This window comes from Calcarisporiella thermophila (assembly GCF_041956535.1).
Source record: "Calcarisporiella thermophila strain CBS 279.70 unplaced genomic scaffold VTP21scaffold_6, whole genome shotgun sequence".
Lineage (NCBI taxonomy): Eukaryota > Fungi > Calcarisporiellomycota > Calcarisporiellomycetes > Calcarisporiellales > Calcarisporiellaceae > Calcarisporiella > Calcarisporiella thermophila.
The window spans coordinates 451,946-471,869 of record NW_027192196.1 but is presented as its reverse complement, the minus strand read 5'-3'; the positions used below and the strand labels follow the sequence as shown (position 1 = coordinate 471,869).

General features: G+C 41.3%; 5 protein-coding genes across 5 annotated transcripts; 2 read left to right on the top strand and 3 right to left on the bottom strand.

Annotated features, from left to right (window-relative positions):
* Positions 1-969: 969 nt before the first annotated feature.
* VTP21DRAFT_9903 (uncharacterized protein) lies at positions 970-2,233 on the top strand (the record flags this gene model as incomplete). Its single annotated transcript, XM_069400901.1, has 3 exons — positions 970-1,107; positions 1,187-1,855; positions 1,928-2,233. The coding sequence occupies 3 exons, from the start codon at positions 970-972 to the stop codon at positions 2,231-2,233; spliced, it is 1,113 nt and encodes a 370-aa protein (XP_069253629.1).
* A 461-nt stretch (positions 2,234-2,694) lies between these two features.
* On the bottom strand, positions 2,695-3,735 carry VTP21DRAFT_9902 (uncharacterized protein; the record flags this gene model as incomplete). Its single annotated transcript, XM_069400900.1, has 2 exons — positions 2,695-3,375; positions 3,442-3,735. 2 exons carry the CDS (start codon positions 3,733-3,735, stop codon positions 2,695-2,697), a joined length of 975 nt encoding a protein of 324 aa, XP_069253628.1.
* A 552-nt stretch (positions 3,736-4,287) lies between these two features.
* VTP21DRAFT_9901 (uncharacterized protein) lies at positions 4,288-11,331 on the bottom strand (the record flags this gene model as incomplete). Its single annotated transcript, XM_069400899.1, has 1 exon — positions 4,288-11,331. One exon carries the CDS (start codon positions 11,329-11,331, stop codon positions 4,288-4,290), a length of 7,044 nt encoding a protein of 2,347 aa, XP_069253627.1.
* A 4,046-nt stretch (positions 11,332-15,377) lies between these two features.
* Positions 15,378-16,496, bottom strand: VTP21DRAFT_9900 (uncharacterized protein; the record flags this gene model as incomplete). Its single annotated transcript, XM_069400898.1, has 5 exons — positions 15,378-15,551; positions 15,611-15,792; positions 15,865-16,020; positions 16,084-16,251; positions 16,310-16,496. The coding sequence occupies 5 exons, from the start codon at positions 16,494-16,496 to the stop codon at positions 15,378-15,380; spliced, it is 867 nt and encodes a 288-aa protein (XP_069253626.1).
* A 204-nt stretch (positions 16,497-16,700) lies between these two features.
* On the top strand, positions 16,701-19,771 carry VTP21DRAFT_9899 (uncharacterized protein; the record flags this gene model as incomplete). Its single annotated transcript, XM_069400895.1, has 10 exons — positions 16,701-16,763; positions 16,831-16,866; positions 16,929-17,243; positions 17,302-17,362; positions 17,425-17,703; positions 17,770-18,167; positions 18,233-18,325; positions 18,387-18,641; positions 18,718-19,353; positions 19,409-19,771. 10 exons carry the CDS (start codon positions 16,701-16,703, stop codon positions 19,769-19,771), a joined length of 2,499 nt encoding a protein of 832 aa, XP_069253625.1.
* Between the last annotated feature and the right edge of the window lie 153 nt (positions 19,772-19,924).

The following is a 19,924-nucleotide window of genomic DNA, read 5'->3' as shown; positions in this document are numbered from 1 at the left end:
TGTTGAAAATACTCGTCAAGGCCATAGTAAATTCTGCATTATCTCCAGCAAGCTAGATATATACCTCTCTCCCCAATAAAATGGAAAATAGGAAATATCGTGTAATATGCTAACCCGTACTCAATCATTACATATGAGAGTATAAATGGTACAGAAGGTTGAAAGTAATTGCTTTTTTATATTACATATACAAAACTAAATATAACGGTATTCAATTCTGATGTATCCTAGTTATGTATACTTTTAGAATGCAAGGCTGTGTGTACACATTGAGGAAGGAACAGAGTAGTCTGTATAATTCGGGGCATACGCTTTGAGAATCGTAATTGAATTATGAGGGAAGTGCCCAGCTGAAGCTTATACAGAGACCACTTGAATTATTGAGTAGGGTGAAATGATACGAGCACATTGTAGTAACAAGGTAGTTCAAAGGTGAGGCGTGGAGAATCGAGTGGTTGAACTGAAGTGATTCTCAGCGGAGTCTAATCTAACGTGACCATTACTTGTCTTTGATCTGCGTTTAAAGAATAAATCAAACAACAATATCCTCTGTGAACATTTCGAATTATCTCAGCAAACTACCTCGTACAATACGTGTAATCTAATATATGGCTAGGATTAAGGATTATTACACATGGACTTTTAGCCACTTAATAGTGGTATAAAATTTCGTCAATAAAATAAAATAAGGTACAGTATCGAAAATAATTATATGCCAAAGTAGCAGTGAATAAATGATGGAAGAATAAAGACTTATACTCTGATTAGGAATTTAAAATTATTGCTGGCAACTCTTCCTATTAAAATATAATGGCATTGCTTAATAGTGGGATTAATTATTATTACTACTTTCGTCTATTTTCTAGCCAATCGATTATCAATTATCCATAATACTGGAACAGCCCGGATTCTTCCCCCCTAAGAAAATAAGATTTTCAAGTGATAAATCTCTATAACCTTTAGACAGTAATGGAGGCAATCAAGGAGCTTGTGGGCGAGCCAATTTGCATCGACGATTTTGAACGTCTTGCAAAAAACATTCTCCCCCCAGCTGCTTATGGATATTATTCTTCAGGAGCTGACAATGAAGATTCGATTCGGGAAAATGTTAGAATTTTATATTAGCTTGCTTTCTTTTCTAAACTAATGGAGATCCTTATTCTTTATTAAAAAAATTCTGTTCTAGGTTATTGCATTTTCTCGCTGGCGACTTCGACCTCGTGTACTCTGTGACGTTTCCAATGTTGATACTCGTACCTCTATTTTGGGACATCCCGTAAGTTCTCCAATCTGCATCGCCCCAACCGCCATGATGCGACTGTCGCATCCCGACGGAGAAGAAGCTGTTTCTCGTGCTCATGCTTCATTTGGGTCTGCAATGACTGTATCAACCTTCGCAAACACTTCACTAGAAGATGTCGTGAAATTCGGCCCAGAATCATTGTACTTTTTCCAATTGTATGTTTACGCTGATAGATCAATTAGCCAAGAGCTGATTAGGAGAGCAGAGAAGGCTGGTTACAAGGCCCTTGTACTGACCATCGACACAGTTGTACAAGGCATGCGTCGAGCGGACGTCCGAAATCGTTTCAAGCTTCCTCCGCATCTTCAGTTTGCCAATTTCATTGAGCAAAAACTCGATGAAAAAGGAATTGTTACGAACGCGATCGCATCGAAATATGATCGTTCTTTGACTTGGGAAATCGTGAGGTGGTTGAGGAGTATTACAAAGATGAAAATCGTGTTGAAAGGAGTAATGTGTGGTGAAGATGCGGCCCTTGCGGTTCAGTATGGGGTGGATGTTGTTTGGGTTTCAAATCATGGGGCACGACAACTCGATGGCGTTTTTGCAACGGTAGTTTGCGCTGGATTTAACTTACTTCATGGAAAAAAGGCACGGGTTCTAAATTCCATTTTATTTTGATAGATTGATGTTCTACCCGAAGTTGTCGAGGCAGTCCGTGGTCGCGCTGAGGTTTGGATTGATGGAGGCGTGCGATTGGGTACAGACGTGTACAAGGCGATTGCTCTAGGTGCACAGGCAGTGTTTGTCGGTCGCCCCATTCTTTACGGCCTGGCTTATGCAGGAGAGGACGGAGTAAAGAGAATCCTCGGCATTTTGCAGGAAGAGCTGGTCCGAGCTATGGCATTGATGGGCACTCCTAAGATAAAAGATATCTCGCGTGATTATGTGAAGCACATCTCTGAGTACAAACCGACTCCCAAGCTTTGATCTCGCTATCTTTCTTTTGTCTCTGCTTGAAACATCAAATGCCAATTAGCTGGTCTTTGCTTGGTTTGCTTTTTTCGGATACTAATGGATGAGAGATAGTACGATGGAAAACTACCATTTCAACTAAATTATTTTTAGAACGCACAGTTGCGCACAAATAAACTATTAAGAAAAACTTTTTTCCCCCTTTTTTATGAAAGGAGCCTGCGAGAAAGTAGCTATTTGAACAAAATTATTCAACGGAACAGAAAAGAACCCAAACCCAATTAACAAGAATAACACGAAAGTCAAGGAGAGAATCGGATTGGATATGAGGGGTAATAAACGACGAAAGAATAAAAAATACGGAGGAGGGGGAAAGAGAGAACGGGCAATCTCTGAATAAAATGCTTTAACATAAAAATAGAGGTAAAAAGCCAAAAAAAAATAAGTTTATAAAGATATCCCACTTCATTAATTAATTATTCATCCTGGTCCTCATCAGCATTATGCGCAACGCTAAGTCTCCTTTCTTTTTCCATTTCCAACTGGCTGTAGAGTAACAGTAAGGCCTTCTCATTTGACTCAGGAGTACCTTGGATCGTGAACATGCGCTCGCCGCTATCGTCGTGTGGCTCCTTGGCTATGCTAATGCGCGACCCGGAGAGTCTTCGGATCTCGGAAATACGGGACCCGCCCTTACCAATGATGCAGCCGACCATATCTGAGGGAATTGAGATGTTTTGCGTGTGAATGTTCGCGTCGCGCATGGGTAGAGAGTTGGATTCCCGTCGGCCAGTAGAGGAATCGCGACGTCCCGTGGCAGTATCCAGGCGCACCGCAGGGTTGTAGAGAACAGTGCCGGCCCCGCGTTCCCTGTCTTCGAGTAGACACCTCCCAATCTCTTGAACGGCAACGGCGATGGCTTCGGGGTTTCCCTGCACTTCCACCACGCGCTCTGTGCTTTGAGGGAGCATTTCCTTGGAGGCAGTCATACGGGCGCCCGACGCATCTTGAATTTGTTTGATTTTGGCACCCTGGCGTCCAATCACAGTGCCCATGAGATTGTGGGATATAAGAAGACGGATGGAGACAATTGTGTCAGAGGTAATGGAGTTCGATGGAGGGTTTTCTAGAAGTGTTTGTGCGATGATTGAATAAGCCTATTAATAATAAAAAAGTTAAGGTATTCCAATGAAAGGCGTGGATTTTGCATCTGGGCTACTCACGCTAGTAACTTCCTCCAATTGACCGGATACAGTCAGTACTCGATCATTCACACCTTGTACCACTTTCGATACACCAGCTTTGCAGCCACTAACTTCGCGCAGATGAGCAACTTTCGCTCCACCCTTGCCAATAATAATACCAGCCTCTCGAGTTGATAGGAGTGCGCGCAGAACGAGTAGTTCTTCAGAGGTCTCCTGGTAATCTTCGTTACCATTCATATCATCGTGCGAAAGTTGGGCGAAGCGCTGGGAAATAGCTTCAACATCTTGAGAATCGGGGCGAGATTTTGACATTTTGCTTTATTATTTACAAAAAAAAAATAAAGCGATGTTAGTACTTCTTTTCATAGATCTTCAGTTTCATTGTTCTGTTCAAAAAATAAAACTATTGTTACCTAGCTGATTAGTAGTTGATTACGTTAAGATCGTATTTATGAGAAATGGTTTGAATAAAAGGGCGATGGAAGAGGAGAGAAAGAAAAAAAAGGTGGAAAAGCGGTGAGAGTGGGGGCGAGGGGTGAGATTAAGTGGAGAAAAGGATCTTAGACTGATCTTTGCGAATCCGACTTGTTCTCTGTTTTCTATTGAGAGAGAATGCCTTACAAAAAAAAAGAGAGAGGGGTAAGAAGCCGTTGGTTTATTTTTGTTTGTTTATTTTGAGAGTCGGTAAAAATTGAATTTGACTCGATAGAATGAAATTTTGTCCTAAACTGAGATACGTGCAAAATCAGTTATTATTCAAAATCATTATGGATATCGTTCACAAATGTTAGTAAATCGACAAAAAAAAAAAATAAAGCAAAATATATAAAAATAAATGTATAACCAAATAGAAAAAGTAATTATTTACTGTTCTCGTTCTGGTTCTCGTTCTGGTTCTCGTTCTGGCTTTCGTCCAGCCATTAAATCCCGAAGTTGCGAAGCATATAAACTTAACACTACCATAAGGATACCATCAAGTTGAGAAGAGACCGTGTTATACACGAAAGCAGGAATAGTCTTGCGTTGTACGCCAACCCATTCCAAAGGAGGAGTTGCGTCACCCATAATACGGAGCTGTGGATCAAGTTGCACTGGCTCTATTGCATTAAAGTGTAGTTCTGTGCGTCTACGACGAGTTGTGGAATCACCTCCAGGTATAGTGATTGCAGAAGGAACGGCTTTTCCTTTCGCTTTATCCTTGGACAAGTTGTCTCTACTGCCTTTGGATGACATATCTCTGTCAATCGATTGCTTATTGATCGAGTCAGAATCCTGGGTTGTTTGCCTGCCGATAATTGTGCGCCCAGACGTTTCCGACTTGCCAGAATTTGAAGCACCCTTATCTTTCTTAGTCGAAGTCGAAGCACTCGGTAAAGAGGATTGATCCTTAAGACTAGATATAGGTGCATCCTTTTCCTCAACCTTAACAGACTCATTCAACGGCTCTCCTTTTGAATCTTCATCAGATGCGCCTTTATTGTCGGAGAGTGCTGGTGACCCAGGAACAATCGTCGGCGAACGCATTATGTCAACTACACCCGCCATCTTACCTTTATTGATCTGCTCCTTATACAGCTGACCCATGTCTTGTAAATACTTGATCAGGCCGATATTAAGTGCAATGTCTACACCTCCATTAAATTTGGTAATAAAGCGATGGTCGACAGTTGGATCCCCTTGCCGACGCCACGACTCCATAAATGAAGTTGTAGGTGGTATTGCAAGAATTATTTTGGAAGAGGTGGTGCGAACATGCTCTAGCCACTGTTCAAGGTTGAGGCTTGCTTCGTCTTTGCGAGATAGCTTACGAGGACAGGTTCCTTTAGACAAAGTGACATCTTGCAGTCGCATATCGAGTAGTCGGTGAATACGCTGCTTCTCATGAGCATCACGAGTTAGATCTACGGCCATATCGCGTGCACGCACCTGCACACAATCAGGATCGTAGAACTGATTAGGAAACACTGTAACACTCGCAGTGTGCAACAGTGCTTTTCCTTTAGCTACAGGGGAAACCCGAACACCACGCATAGTAAAGTCACTTTCCAAAGATGAAAATGATGCAAACTCTCCGTCAGTTTCGTCGGGTGAGGTCGGTTCTACAGATGAAGGCATAGGTTGAGTCCCAGTCGACTTAGTAGTTCCTGCTCCTTCCCCAAAATCAGATTTGGAGGTAGGAACAGGTCGCGCAGTGTTTTTTACTGAATTTTCTGCATAAAGCCGCTTCTCTTCAATAAGTGCCAACAGCTTGTCCGACATGGTGATCCAGATCGGTACGGTCTTGATTGAGCCCAAGGCTTCTACGTGATTCATTTCCAAGATTACCTCAACGTGCATAGTAGGAGTGTCCGTTGAGCCAGACCAGGAGTCTGATGCTTTCAGCACTATCGGGTCAATTGTCATTGCCAATATTTTCTGGTACTCATAATCCAAAAGTGCTGTAATACGTTCAGTCTGGAAAAGCAGTCGTGAAAAAGCAGTTTGCTCGTTCATGTCTTGTTGCAAATTGGGCAATTGAACTGCACCATCAATGAGTAGACCTCCCATGCTTGCCGTACCAGAAAGACGTCCCTCAGCTTTGATATCCAATTGGCGAATTGAAGCTGTGAGCCCTTTAATTTGTCCTGGAATGTGACTAGTACGCACGCTAATAGTATCAGTAGAAAATGTAACCCGTCCAATCGCTTGGCCAAGATCGCTTGAAAGCTCGAGTTTTCGTAGACGGAGGGCAATGAATTTGCCGAAAGGATTAAGTTGTGTGGAACCACGGGACTGTGTAGGAGTAGAGTTTGTGATGTCTGCGGAAGGTGACCTTGCAAAATTCATCTGAGAGCGGCGAGACGATGGAGGTGTTGTTCTGAGATTTTGTAATGGTTCTTCAAGTGGCCGACTCCAAATGGCAATCAGCATCAATAGATCTTGTAGATGCCTGACGTTTAGATCTGTTGATATCTCAGGCGCATCGATAATTAACGAGATAGAATCATCATTAACTAAATCACCACGTCGGCTTATAAGACTACCATTGAAGACAATGTCTTTAGTCTCGGCACGGAGACAATCTTCCGGAGAAAATGTATGGCGCACGTTGGCGGAAACACCTCGAATTTTCCCCATACAAGATACGCTGTGACCATTTGCATCCTCCGTAGACATAAGCAAGAAATTTCCTTCTTCCCAATTGGCCGTGCAAACTACCTTAGATGTTGGCTGACAGCTAAAATCGAGTCGGGTACGTGACAAACGTAAGTATAGACTGAGGTTAGCTCCAGATACAAGTGACGGAGAAAGCGGTTTTCCTTCTTGCATTGAAAGTGCTTTCTGGTCACTGGCTTGCTGCATATCAAATTTGAGACCGTTCATGAACTCGCGGACAAATACCAGAAGTGAGGGATAGAAGATGTTTTCACTTGGATGTACCATAATTTCTGCAAAAGCTTTTCGAGCTGATGGATCTGTAATGGTATTGGCTCGCGCACCCATTGGAGTCTGGAAGACTACCCACATGCTCATTCCAGGGATTATGATCACGTCGATTCCAGAATCAGGTAATCGCTCTGAATCTTCAAAGCTCATTGAGGAGTAATTCGATAGGCTGCCGAGGGTCTTGCGACCTCCAGATGTCCATCCTCGCGAGTGTGAGATTGTGGAGGTTGGTGAGAACATGGTAGCTGATGTAGATTGTCGTTGCATATGTCGCTGCGCGCGGTTGCGTGTATAGAGTCTACATTCGCCGGCGGAACAATGGAAGGCTGCTTCGACATCTAACCAAACCAGCATTGAGGAGTCTCCAGCAGTAGGTGTAACTGGAGAGGGAGATGTAAAAGCAGAAGGCGAGGGGGAAGATGTCAGCTCGGGGGATAGAGTGGCTGGGATTTGCTCTTCCTCTTTTGCTTTATTTTCCGCAAGTATCAAGTTGGACTCATTTGTAAGCGCGTTAACGCGTTCAACACTTGTACGGTAGATGCCAATTAGTGCGTTGAAATGGTTGACGATTTTTCCGTCAACATCCACCTCAAACCCGCGGACACGTGCATCAATAGTAATCCGTTTCTTGGCCTCACCTGGGGTGATTGTATTTACTTCACATGAAATTTCCGGGAGCAGTAGGCGATTGATTTTGGGATGGGCATGAGGCGAAAAATGATCTTCACAGCCCTGGTCAAACTCGTTTACGAAAAGTACACAGAAATCCGTCATACGACCGGCGGTTTTGATCCATTGATGTGTTACAAAATCAATCATATGTACCGATACCAGGAACGCACCAATCTCATTACGGCGCCAGAAAGTAGACTTATTTGTAGTGGTATTGTTTTCGGAACCAGTAATGCCCACTTCTTGTTGTGTGTCAAGAGGGACTGCGATCGCAAGATTGTTAATCTGAATAGATATTCCAATCTTTTCCCATAGTGATTTGCTTGTTTGTTTGTATTTAGGTAGTTCGACATTAAGGGAGCGCAATACACGACGAGTGTTCTCAGCGAGCTGTGTAAGTTCACTTGAACGCATCTGACGGCGACGATTGAGTTCCTGACTGTAGTATATATAGAGATCAGCTAGCTTGCCCACTGCGACAGGTTGCATTACAGCATGGATTTTGAAAAACTGAAGATAAATTAACTCCCCGCCAGATACCAGAGCATTATTCTCCTGGTTCGATTTAATTGATGATATAGCGACAGATCCAAATTGTTCATCGTTATTCGCATAATTCTGGAGCGCAAGATCAATCACGATGTATGCAAGACGATGTCTTTTCTGACGAACGTCGTCTTGAGTTGCGTCGTGGAAAAGATCGGTGTTGTGTTTAAGCGAAAGTGAAAGATTTTGCGCAGAGAACTTCCATGCCAAATCCTGGTGCTGCATAGATCCTGCAATTCTAGGCGCGAGGTCATTGGTTACAAAACCACTCAAGAGATTTGCCTCAAAAACGGATAAGGCGGTTGGGCTCACGGCAGCAATACGAAGGCCTTGAAGTGATATCTTCAGAGAATATAAAAATGTGCTATCGGCTTTAGGAGTGTCTTTAGGAGCCACTGAGACCTTTTTATCCTGAAGTTTCTTTTTTGAGAACAAGAAAAGATCCACCAAGTCGTTGATTTCGCTCCCAACAAGTGTGTGCGCAGTTAATATATGGTCAATGACAGTGACGTTGAGTGTGAGATCTACGAAGTCGAGGGTAATTGACGAATCTAGCCTCGACTTATTTCCTTTGGCCTTTGATTGATTTTGCTCTTGTGCGAGGGTATTTTTGCCGGATAAGCGTTGCACATCTCGCTTCAGCTGGTCCACATCATGTACCTTGCCAATTGCGCGGATCGCTGGAATGGTGAACGATGCCATCTGAGTCAACTGCTCTGAGGGTGGCAGTTCATCTCCCAGTCGCACTTTTTTCTTACTTTTCCGTTTTTCTCGCGGCAAAAATTTCACTTCTTGGCAAGATAACTGACCCATGTAACTAAGGATAATGGGGGCAGAGTCAATTGATGGAGTAGACAATTGTCTGCCATGCTGTACTAAAGCGAAGGCATCCCAGAGCTGGTATCGAAGACGAAGTGAAGGAAGCAAATCTGATTCGAAAATAAAAGTTTTGAGAAGTGCCTGAACTTTAAGAGCTCGAGGTGGTTTCACAGGATGTAGGCCATCCGGTTGCTGCTGCAGTGATTGTTGCTGTTGTTGCTGGGATAGTTGTTCCTGATGCAATTGATTCAAGCGTTCCGCTTCAGGAGAGGCTGGTTTGCTCATTAGCCGTTTCTGTTCTTCCCACTCATCCATAAGACGACGCAACCAAAAATCATAGCGAGGCAAATTTTCAGATCGCCAGTCCTCAACAAAGTTATACAATTTGAGCAAACTCTGTGGCAAATGGATTGAGAGACTGCGCACAGTGCAGAGCACATTTACAATCTCGCGTGCGATATCAGAAGTGCGCTGTCTGATATTGGTAGATGATGATGTAGATGTACCACGGGAATGTAGTTGATGACTCAGTGCATATTCCAAGCTCAGCTGAGATAGCTCCACTGACATGAGCGTATTAACACGCAATCCTGAGGTAGTGGATGCAACAAACGCTTGTTCTTTAATTTCGAGGGTTGCATTCCCGATACCGCCCACGGTTGAAAAGATCAAACGATTCGGAGGCATGCCAGAACGCTTTGATCCACGCTGTGAACTGCGCACAAAAGAAGAACTGTCTGCATCGCTGCGATCTCCTGAAGGTAGGGCACGTGAATTATTAAAAAGCGCAGACGCATTCACATTTGTGAATTGTGTTTGCATGATGAGGTTCTGCGCATAGGCAGAGATCTTAGTGGATTGTACTATCACAAGCCCATGTGCGACTAAATCCAACCCCTCGACGATTTTACTAAGATCGAGCTTCTTTTGCACACTACGGTCATGAGGTGAAGTGCGCACTACAGCCGCGGAGGTTGAAGGTGCTGTCGAATATGGAGGATAAACCGATCCGCTATAAAGAGTATTTAGTGCCGTAGTGAACACACGATGAACTCGGAGCATGTGTTTCGCAAATGCAATTAAGTTGGGATTGGCCACCACATCCAGTTGATGAAGATGGAAAGTTGCCACCATATCCAAATATCCACCAGATAAGGAGGGTCTTCTTCCGCGACCGCTACGTCTACTTTCTTGATCAAGACTTCTGCGTATGCCCTCAGATAATTGGCTGGTCGGATCAGAGTGGAAACTACTCTCGATGTGAACATCCATTTGCCCAAAGGATACCTTGTTCTCATACTGCTCTTCTAATAAGCATATACTGAAGCTTTTGATACCGAAATGGCCAAAATTGTTCGAGTTTACAAGGAAACGCTGGATGGTATATACATCATCTATTGCTGGAGCTGGTTTGACAACCTGTGCGATTTGCGGAAACACTTGCATTATGAGTCGGCAACGTGAGATGTCATCAATTTCCCAGCTTCTCCATTTGGAAAACTCTTCGACCACCAACTGGTAAAGCTGTTCTGAGTTAACAGTCAAACGAGGTGCAGAAAGTTGCTTGCGGAGCGTGTCTTTTAATGATCGGGGCATTAATCGCAAGCAATGTCTCATGTGAGCCATTAGCTTCCACCCATCATCATTGCGGAAATTTCGAGAGCCGAGGCGGAGTACATTGGAGGGCCTGTTGAGAAATGCCGGATCAGAAGTGGGTGAAGTACCCTGTGAGAAGCGAGCAATTTCAGCAACGAGCATCTGCAGCTGTGTAGATCGTCGCTGCTTGAATGAGGCAAGAATAGTCTCCAAGTCCTGCATGAATGCAAGCCAAGAATAAGTCGCTCCCGTAAGAATTTCAGCAGATTGATCAATAAATGTGGAGGACACATCGTCTATATCCAGCCGTATATAGTTTGGCTTCATACGACCCAGGCAGCGGAACTTAAGCTTATGAATCAATACTTCGAGGATAACTGGTTCAGATATGACTCCGAAGTCAGCCGTAAAGCCGCGGAATTTTTGACGTGTTTCTGGAATTCCGAATATACCAATTGAGCTTGATCCGACAAAGCGAACGTGTGCTGCAAACCGATCGAAATCAAGCATGACACGTAACTCCATCGTCTTAAGTTTAGATTCAGCAATGCTTTTACGTTGTTCGCTAAAGGCAAGATCCTCGGAGCGGATACCACCTGAAACTCGCAGATTATCGAGAATAATATCAACGGTACATAAAACAGTGTCAGAACGATCATATCGAGTCCTGATTCCTGTATGTTCGTCAGCAGGAGCGGTCAAATCTGCTGGTAGCATTACGTCCTGGATGAAATACAGATGTACGCGAGGTATTGTCAAAACGAATCGCATTGACTTGAATTTGTCGGAAAGAAAGCGGGTGAGTTTCCCAACATACTTCATCTGGGAGGTATCTAGCATTGTTTCCATATCCCAGTCCTAAAAAGTAGAAAGATGAGTATGATAGGTAATATATCTCATGAATGAGCAAATTATACCTCAGCAATAATTGCTTCTGTAAACTCTTGCACAATTTTCACAAATATTGGCGTAAGTAAGACTTTCAATTCACCTAATGTCTCAAAGACAACAGTGGTCTGCGATTCATTATCCAGCGAACTTTCGTCATCCTCATTTTCATCCTGGGTATATTGGGAAGCGTCTTCCATTTCATCCAGGCCTTCCAGAAATTCTTGAGAAGTTTGTGAACCTTTAGTGTATGTAAAGGATTCGTCATCGCTTTCATCCAAGCGTCCAAAAGAAGAAATTGCGGAAACAAATGAAGTCCGTGGCGGAGGAATGAAAGAGTTGTGATAGGAAGTCGTAGGTGGAGATCGGTAATGTACGCGATAACGCCGTAAATAACTTTTATAGGGAATAGTTGGAAGCATACCAAGAGGTGGCTTGACGGTACGCAAAGAAGTGTCCGTCAAGTCGGATTCAGCGTCTATTTTAAAATTATTCGATTTTAATTTATGAAATAAAAAGAATATAATAAACGAGATATTTACCACTATACTCTCCGAATTCACCTTTTTGCTGCTCATTATATTCATCTTCTTCCTCCCTACTATACTCGCTATCGAATGATTCAATTTCGTTCGCTAAATCTTCCAAATCTTGGGGTTGGGGAGCGTCTCCGTCAGATGCAGTTACAAACGAGCCATCACTCGAATCACTGTCGCCTGAAGCAGGACGGTCAAACAGTGATACCTTATCTTCCAACGATGGAAGCCATTCAGAAAGAAAAGCCTTCTCAAAAATGTTCTTTTCATATACCGAGGGGGAATTAGGTTTTGGTGATATAGCAGGAGTTTCGGTTGGCCAAGCATCAGCATCGCCATAATAAAGATCCAAATATTCTGCGCCAGCATACTTATTCACAAGCGGTGGAGCATATAGTGTCCCAACATGGAAACTGTATGTAGTCCGCTGTGAACGGCTCTCACGATCAATTTCACCGCCATATAAGAATGGGCAGCGCCGAGTCTCGCAATCTTGGCTACGAATATAATTTTGTTGACGATCACGCATCTCCTTCCAATCGTTTGCAGTTTTGTAGATGGAAATATTTAGCGCAGAGCTTAAGTTTGCAACTTCTGCCCATGGATAATCATCAGTTGCCGAAGTCTAAATAATAACCATAGTCAAATATTGAGTATTATTCAATTCTCAATATTTATCCCATACCTTAAATGGCTCCATATTACCATCTGTTCGCTCAGTGGACGCTACGCTCCGTAAAACTATATGCGGAATAATAATATCGGACTTGTCTGTATAGCGCTCGTTTACTAGGGTATCATGTTCGACTCGTAGTCCGTCCTTCATATGCAACTGGGTTGCACTGTTTTGCCCCCATACTGATATATCTATCTCCATGACCGATAAGTTGAGAAAAGTAGCATCAGGAAGAGGTGGCACAGCAAACTCAGGAGGTAGTGCATTCTCTTCATCACGCATATTATATACAAAAGCCTGCCCAAAATTCGCTAAACCTAGGAGAAAAGATGGCTTAACACACCCCGATACTGTGCCAATATTAAACTCGTAGCTTGCAACATAGGTAAGCGTTCGTGGAGCAGGGCCATATAGACGATGTCCATGGATTGTGAGATCTAAAAAAAAAAATGAGTAATTACACAGTATCCATTTAATCATTCTAGAAAATACCATCAATGTGAATGAAATTAGATTGATAATCCCTAGGTGTTTTGACTTTGATGACCGATTTCTTGTCAGAAACAATTGGAGCATATCGCGTCCAAATCATTGGACTAAAATTGACATTCATGTCTGAATAAACAAAACAATGTTAATATATCCACTTCAATTTTGCAAAAACAGAAAAAATCACATATTTACCCATATATATATCGAGATTCCTCAATTCCATCTGGGCCTCTTGCACTTCAATCATTGATGCGTTGTCGCAGTCATAGAGGTTTTCTGGGAGAATCACTGTAGAATCCTCTAAACAGAGCAGTACATGAACTTCAAATGGATCCTTCGGTCCCTAGAATACAAAATCTGAATAAAAATTCTAAAATCCGAAAAAAAGCTTGTTTTTTTACTCTGCAAGCTTGTTGTCGCGCCATGTCTATCTCCATACTGTTTCGCTCCCGTCGTGTTCGATATTCTTCCAGTGTTACAAAGTTAACGAATTGACCGAAGTAGTTGGTATAGACAATTAGGAAATAGCGCAAAATAAACCCAAAAAGCTTTAGATTCGCGCCTTTGCCCTATACGAAGAAAAAAACACGATTTAACTATCATATCAAACATTTTACACAATATATGATGAAGAGTTGTTCACCTTGATGTTCAAATTCAACGATTCCAAGTTCGACTGACTTGCGCGACTGAAAAACTCGTATTCGCCGTCAAGGTGTAAGCTGACTAGACTGCCAAAATTCTTACTTTCATCAGAGAGAAAAGTAGCAAGTGTATGTGATGTGGGGAAAGACATCATAAGCTTCGCTTTCGTTATCTTGAGGAGAATATTAGTTTGAGTATCATCAAAATGTCAGGTAACGAGATACCATCGTAAAGTAAACTTACCTCCACTGAAAACTTAATTCTTGTTGATTGCGGATTGTACTTGACAAACGGTAAGAGGACGTTAGCTTCTAACCGTTGACTTTTGATGATGAAAAATGACTAAAAAAAAAGTCGGTAAAGAAAAAAATAAGCAATAATAAACGCTAAAATTTTCACCATTATCATCGATTTCGCTCGGATTGTTAATAATGTTGTGTTCATTGACATAGAGATTGATATGAGGATGGATACAAGTAATTTTAAATTCATAACGCGTAGGAATGTAATGCATCAAGTCTGCTGAAGGCCCAGATGACCAGTCTTTTATCATATCCGTCAGCAAGAATATGTGATCTCTTAATAGATAGAATTTAGGTCGGTGCAATGATATATCGAACGTCCACTTTTTTGGAGCATTCCATACGAGCTGATTATGCATATCGATATGAACCCGTAGTCGATTCGCGTTCAGGAAGGTAGCATAATTAGTGCTTGTCACTAAAACGGGATAGTTGATTTGTACATCCACTACTGATGAATATCCGTTCTCATCAGCAACGAACGGGATGTTTACTTCGACTGATGAACCTTTAGCCGCTTTAATCTCAATCCACCCATAGGGGCGTGTTGCACTCCCAGCAATGGCGGCATCTGGGCCATTTCCTGCATAGTATTTCCAATCCTAGATATAAGAATCAAGTGTAAATTTAAGATAACAACCGAAAAAAATAAAAAGCATTTAAGTTTACTTTTGAAGGTTCTTTCATTGGAATTCGAAAGGTGAGATCTGTATCAGTCTGAATAGTAAATTTAATTCCGGTGTGCATACGTTGTTGGCCTGGACGAAGACGTTTTGTTTTCTGGACATTACGGTAAGATTGAGGAAAGAAAAAGTTTTGCAGAAGTGATCTACGACGCAAAAAACAAATAATCTTTATGTCAAAATTTCAAATTAATAGGATAAATAATTTTCTACCTTTGCCGGTCTGTCCACGGACCATAATGAATCATTCCGCCATGTAAAGTTATATCAACTCCCCACTCAGGTGAAGAATCTCCATTCCCAATATCTATCTCGTTTGCGTTATTTAACGGTAGGCCATTTCTTGGGACATTGCCTGAAAAAACATAATATGTCAATGCTTTTATTGGAAGTCTAACGTATTGATAAAGACTAACCTGGTACATCCGCGTAGTAGTCCAACTCCAATTCGATGCATTCTAATAATGTGGCTACGCGAGCGTATTCTTCCGCCCATTTATTTTCCCGTCGTAGTGGATCATCTCCATCTCGATATCGAGCGAGTCCAGTCCAGTCTTCAAGCGCATACTCCATTCGATTCCAGTTTTCGTTTTTTGTAGCAGGAAAAAGCCATCTTATTATATTCCCAAATGTTATTTTATTTCTTCTATTTTCATAAACATAGCTATTAGATTTACTTTAAGATCATGGATATTGCAAATAGTACATACTTTTTCCTGGCTTGTCTTTCTCTTACTGCTCGAGAGATATGTGGCTCCTTATAATCAGGGTTATAGCGCAAATTGACTTTTGGAGCTCGGAACGAGAGATTGAGCATAGTTTTATAATGATCAAACACCGACCGTGCCTTAATTAAATTAGAAGTATTAATTACATTTATGAAGTAAACCAACTGATTAAACTTACTTTTACTGTAGTATATGTGCCAATAGCTTGGTCAAATTGTATGATCAGAGTGGACGGGGTATCAGAGTTTCCGAGGAGTACGGCCCCGCGCTCACAGTCGATTTCTACTGGCATTAATCGACGAAATAAAGTATCTACTTCACTTCTTGGCGGTTCATCAGGTAGTATATCATCCAAGTGTACTAAAATAAATAAATAAATAAAATAATTATTAAAATTGATTCACAGTGAATTCCATCGATTTTATGCCTTACTTGTTGTATTAATATCTCCATTTTGACTACTCTCATCCTCATTTTCATTCGATAATCCTAGAATTTTTTCGAGTGCGCGATACGCTGGAGTCCGGTTATACATGAACCATTCAAGACCTTGCACGTTTAGGACAATACGACACGGAATCATTTTGGCTAGTCAGATTTAATTATTATCATGTTCATTTTATGGTAAGAAACTAAAATAATATGCCTTACCAAGTGTTGCTGAGGGACGATCATCCCAGTCAGTTTCTCGTCGCACATTCCATAGCCAATAGCGAAATGTGATATGTCCCTTTAAAATATATATTGACTGATTGGTTGAGAGATATCGCACATTTTTAAAAAGTATACGTCCGCCCAGAAGCGCGAATTGAATCGATTCTACGTTGATGAAAAATAATAAGCATTTATAAAAAAGTCAAGCCAATATGATAAATACCTATATCGATATAAACGTGGTATTTTCTCCAGGTGTAGGCGCGGATGAGTCGAGAGAGTGCTTCCGCAAGGAGCCTACTAGAATAGAAGAGAAAGAACACTACCAGGAACACTACAACTAGTGAGTAGACGATGAATGTCCCCAAGGACGTGAGCGTATCTGTGTGCTCGGATCCTATTGTGTCCATTCTCCTGAATTCCCCTCTTCTTCTGTTCTTTTGCGCTGGGTATCTCGAGCAGAAGAAGAAAAGTAACGCTTTGAGAAGATAGAGAGCCACTTTCTTTTTTTTTTAGCTGTCACGGAATCTTTTTGGGGTGTGACTTGATTTTCGCATTCATAGCTTAATCTATCGTTAAATTTCTGTGTTCTTTACAAAAAAAAAAAGGCAAATATGGGCAATCAACCCACAAAACTAGACTTCCGTAGAGCAGTTCTCAGACTATTTGAAGAACGTGTAGGTCTTTGTTTTACAGTACTACTTGCTTCTTATGGATTTTCTGATCATTGTCATGTTTTCTCAGAACATTTCGCCATTAGAGGAGGAATTCTGGGCTCAGGTAATCATTTATTTAAAGAACCGTGGCATTCTTTAATCAAATGCCAATAACATTCCTTGCAGTTCTGGGCTTTACCAGATGATATTTTTTCTGTCTCTTTTCCGGCTTCTGATGTCCGAAGAATTGTAGAAGCACGCGAGAATCTTGAAACACTACTAAAAAAAGTGATCGAGCGCTTACTTTCATTCATAAATGTCAAGAATTTCCCTTCTGAAGAATACCCAACCCAGCACTTGCTAAATTGTATACGTGTTTTAACACGTTTAATGCCCTTCGTTTTCGAATCTAAGGAACTTTGTCATGAGTGGGAAAACAATTTCTTTTGGACAGAGGAGAGGATATCAAGACAGAATAGCAATGAGAATAACATGGTGGAGGTAAGTTCATTTATCCAATTAAACTATTTATTAGCATGAAGCTTACATTATCTCTTAGGATTACAAAGATATTAATATAATAAATTCGATACCTTCACTTGGAGAGAGACTAATAGCCGGTACGATTGAAATTATAGAGCAATGAGTTGATATTAAGTTGATAGGTTTAATCATTTTTTAGGCGTAATATCTCTTATGTTCTTCTCTGGCTTTACCATCCCATCGAATTTTGCGACTGAAAACTCGCGAGTAAATTATGTTATTTGGGAGTCAGGGGTTGGTGCTTCTACTCCTATAGGGTCTTCGAAAGTGTTGGACTCAAACAAGGCCGAAATCCTCCAACTATTCCTTGTTCTCATGTCTAAATCAATCTATATGTCGCCAAGTGAGATTCTATCAGGAGAAAATAAATGGATTCACTATGCTGTAGCTAAGACGGAACGAAAAATAGTGCTTTCACGTAAGTTTTAATAGTTTTCTTCTGTACAACAAACGCAATTATCTGAGTCTTTCCGAATTCCTCTAGTTCTCTGCAGTTTACTCAACACAGCCGTTAAATACAACCCACTAGGATGGGGTATTCCATACAATCACGTAATGTTTGCCGATCAACGCGAACATTTCGTAATTCTTTGTTTGCAAACGCTAGTTGCCCTCTTAGACTATCGGACTCCAGGATTAGCTGTGGCTGTTGGCGAGACTGAGACCACCGTTGACAAAATAGAGTCACCAATAGATGAGAATATGTCAGCTAATTTTTCAAAGTCTCCCCCTGTCGAAACATCATCTTCTAAGATTGCAAAAATTAACTATGATAAGAGCAATGATAACGCATTTCGATTTTATACTGGGCGATTACATTCTGCACAGAACTTTCAGTTTATTACTGATGGGATATTGACGATCTTAAGCAACCCGATGCAGGTATTTTGTACATTCAATTCTATTCTCTTTAAATTATTCCAATTAATATAACTCTATATCTTTAGGCAAATAATACATATCTCCCAGGCTCTACTAAGCACACTCGTTGCTATAATGAAATGTTGATCCTCTGCTGGAAACTGCTCGAAGTTAACAAAGTAATCTTTTATGCTTTGATGTTGAATATAAATCCCCAACTTATATTTGATACATTTAAAGAGATTCCGAGACTATTTACTAGAAACAGATCGAGTTCTCGATTTGCTGGTAGTCCTGCTATACTATATCCTTGAGTATAAACTGGACCACACACAACTTGGGCTCGTATCCATGTGTGTTTTCATGCTGCAAACCCTCTCCGCGGATAGAAATTTTGGTATCAAACTTAACAACACATTTTATGGACATGCATCGCTTCCTCCGAACATTCGTATCCCTGCATTTCACGGAACTTATGCAGATTTCCTGATAATAGTAGGTTTTCCTCGATACTTAGTATTTTTTTTTTTTTACATAGCGCTATATTATTGATTCTTTTAATATTCCATAGTCTATTCATACTCTTATTGCCACCACCAAAAATGCGCTTCACTCCCTCTATCCCGCCCTTATCCTGACAATCACAAATATCTCACCATATGTTAAACAGCTATCAGCCTCTTGCTCCAATAAGCTTATTGCGCTTTTTAGTTCCTTCACTACCCCTACATTTTTACTCTCGGATCAAAATAATTTCCGACTTGCCTGGTTTCTCACTGAAGCTCTGGGTTACATTATTGAGTATCATCTCTCAGATAATCCACACGTTGCATATGCCATTGTACTAGCACATCAGAAGTTTGAAGGATTTGCAAGCATGACACTTCCTCAAATGATAAAAGATGCTGAGCAAATACAAGCACTGCGCGAAAGGAAAAGAATAGAGCGAGAAATGGAGAAAGGAAAGGCAAAAGCAGACAGAATCAATTCAGAAGTTAACCCTCTATTGCAAGCAGACGAGGAGATCGTCGAGGGAAATGAAGTGGCGCAGAATAACCAGGAGGCCAAGACAGATAATTACTCTGAGCAAGCAAGCAAAGGAATGGAACAAGTAGATGACAAACTAAGAAAGATGTCCAAAGATTTGTCTAACTCTGCTCATCAGACTTTCGTCGGAAGAGACGGATTTGTGTTCACTGAAGAATGGGTAAATTATTAATCTAACTTCCCTGTAAATGACCTCAACTAAAACCATTACCTAGTTCTATTCATGGCATCCTCAAACACCTCTACAACCTATTATATCACTTATTGAGCATCTTCTTCCCCGTATATCTGATCTCTGTGCGGCTCGCACAGTCTCGGATCAAGAGGTACTTGACTTCATACGCCAAACTACACTTGTTGGCCTACTACCACCTCCACGACCCGTTCATTCACGTAAATTCCAATGGAACGATGCACTCACAGTGTGGTTCCGAAGCATGCTTTGGAGTAAAGTGTATGTTGCAAGTATGGATAATCTTGGCATTTGGAACGGAACTGCAGTGCGGCTATTTACTATCAAAACTGTGGAAGAATCGTGCTCTTGCCAAGACAACAAAGCAGAGAGCCATAATCATTGATGCGCCTTAGGATGACTAGATTTTTTTTTTCTTTTCAAGATATTATACCAGCAGGATTGTATTTTTCACTTTTATTTCAAAAATATAAACTAGTTTGTTAATTGAGATACTATTTTGATGGTTGGGTGCATATTTTTTTTCGTGAAGCATACT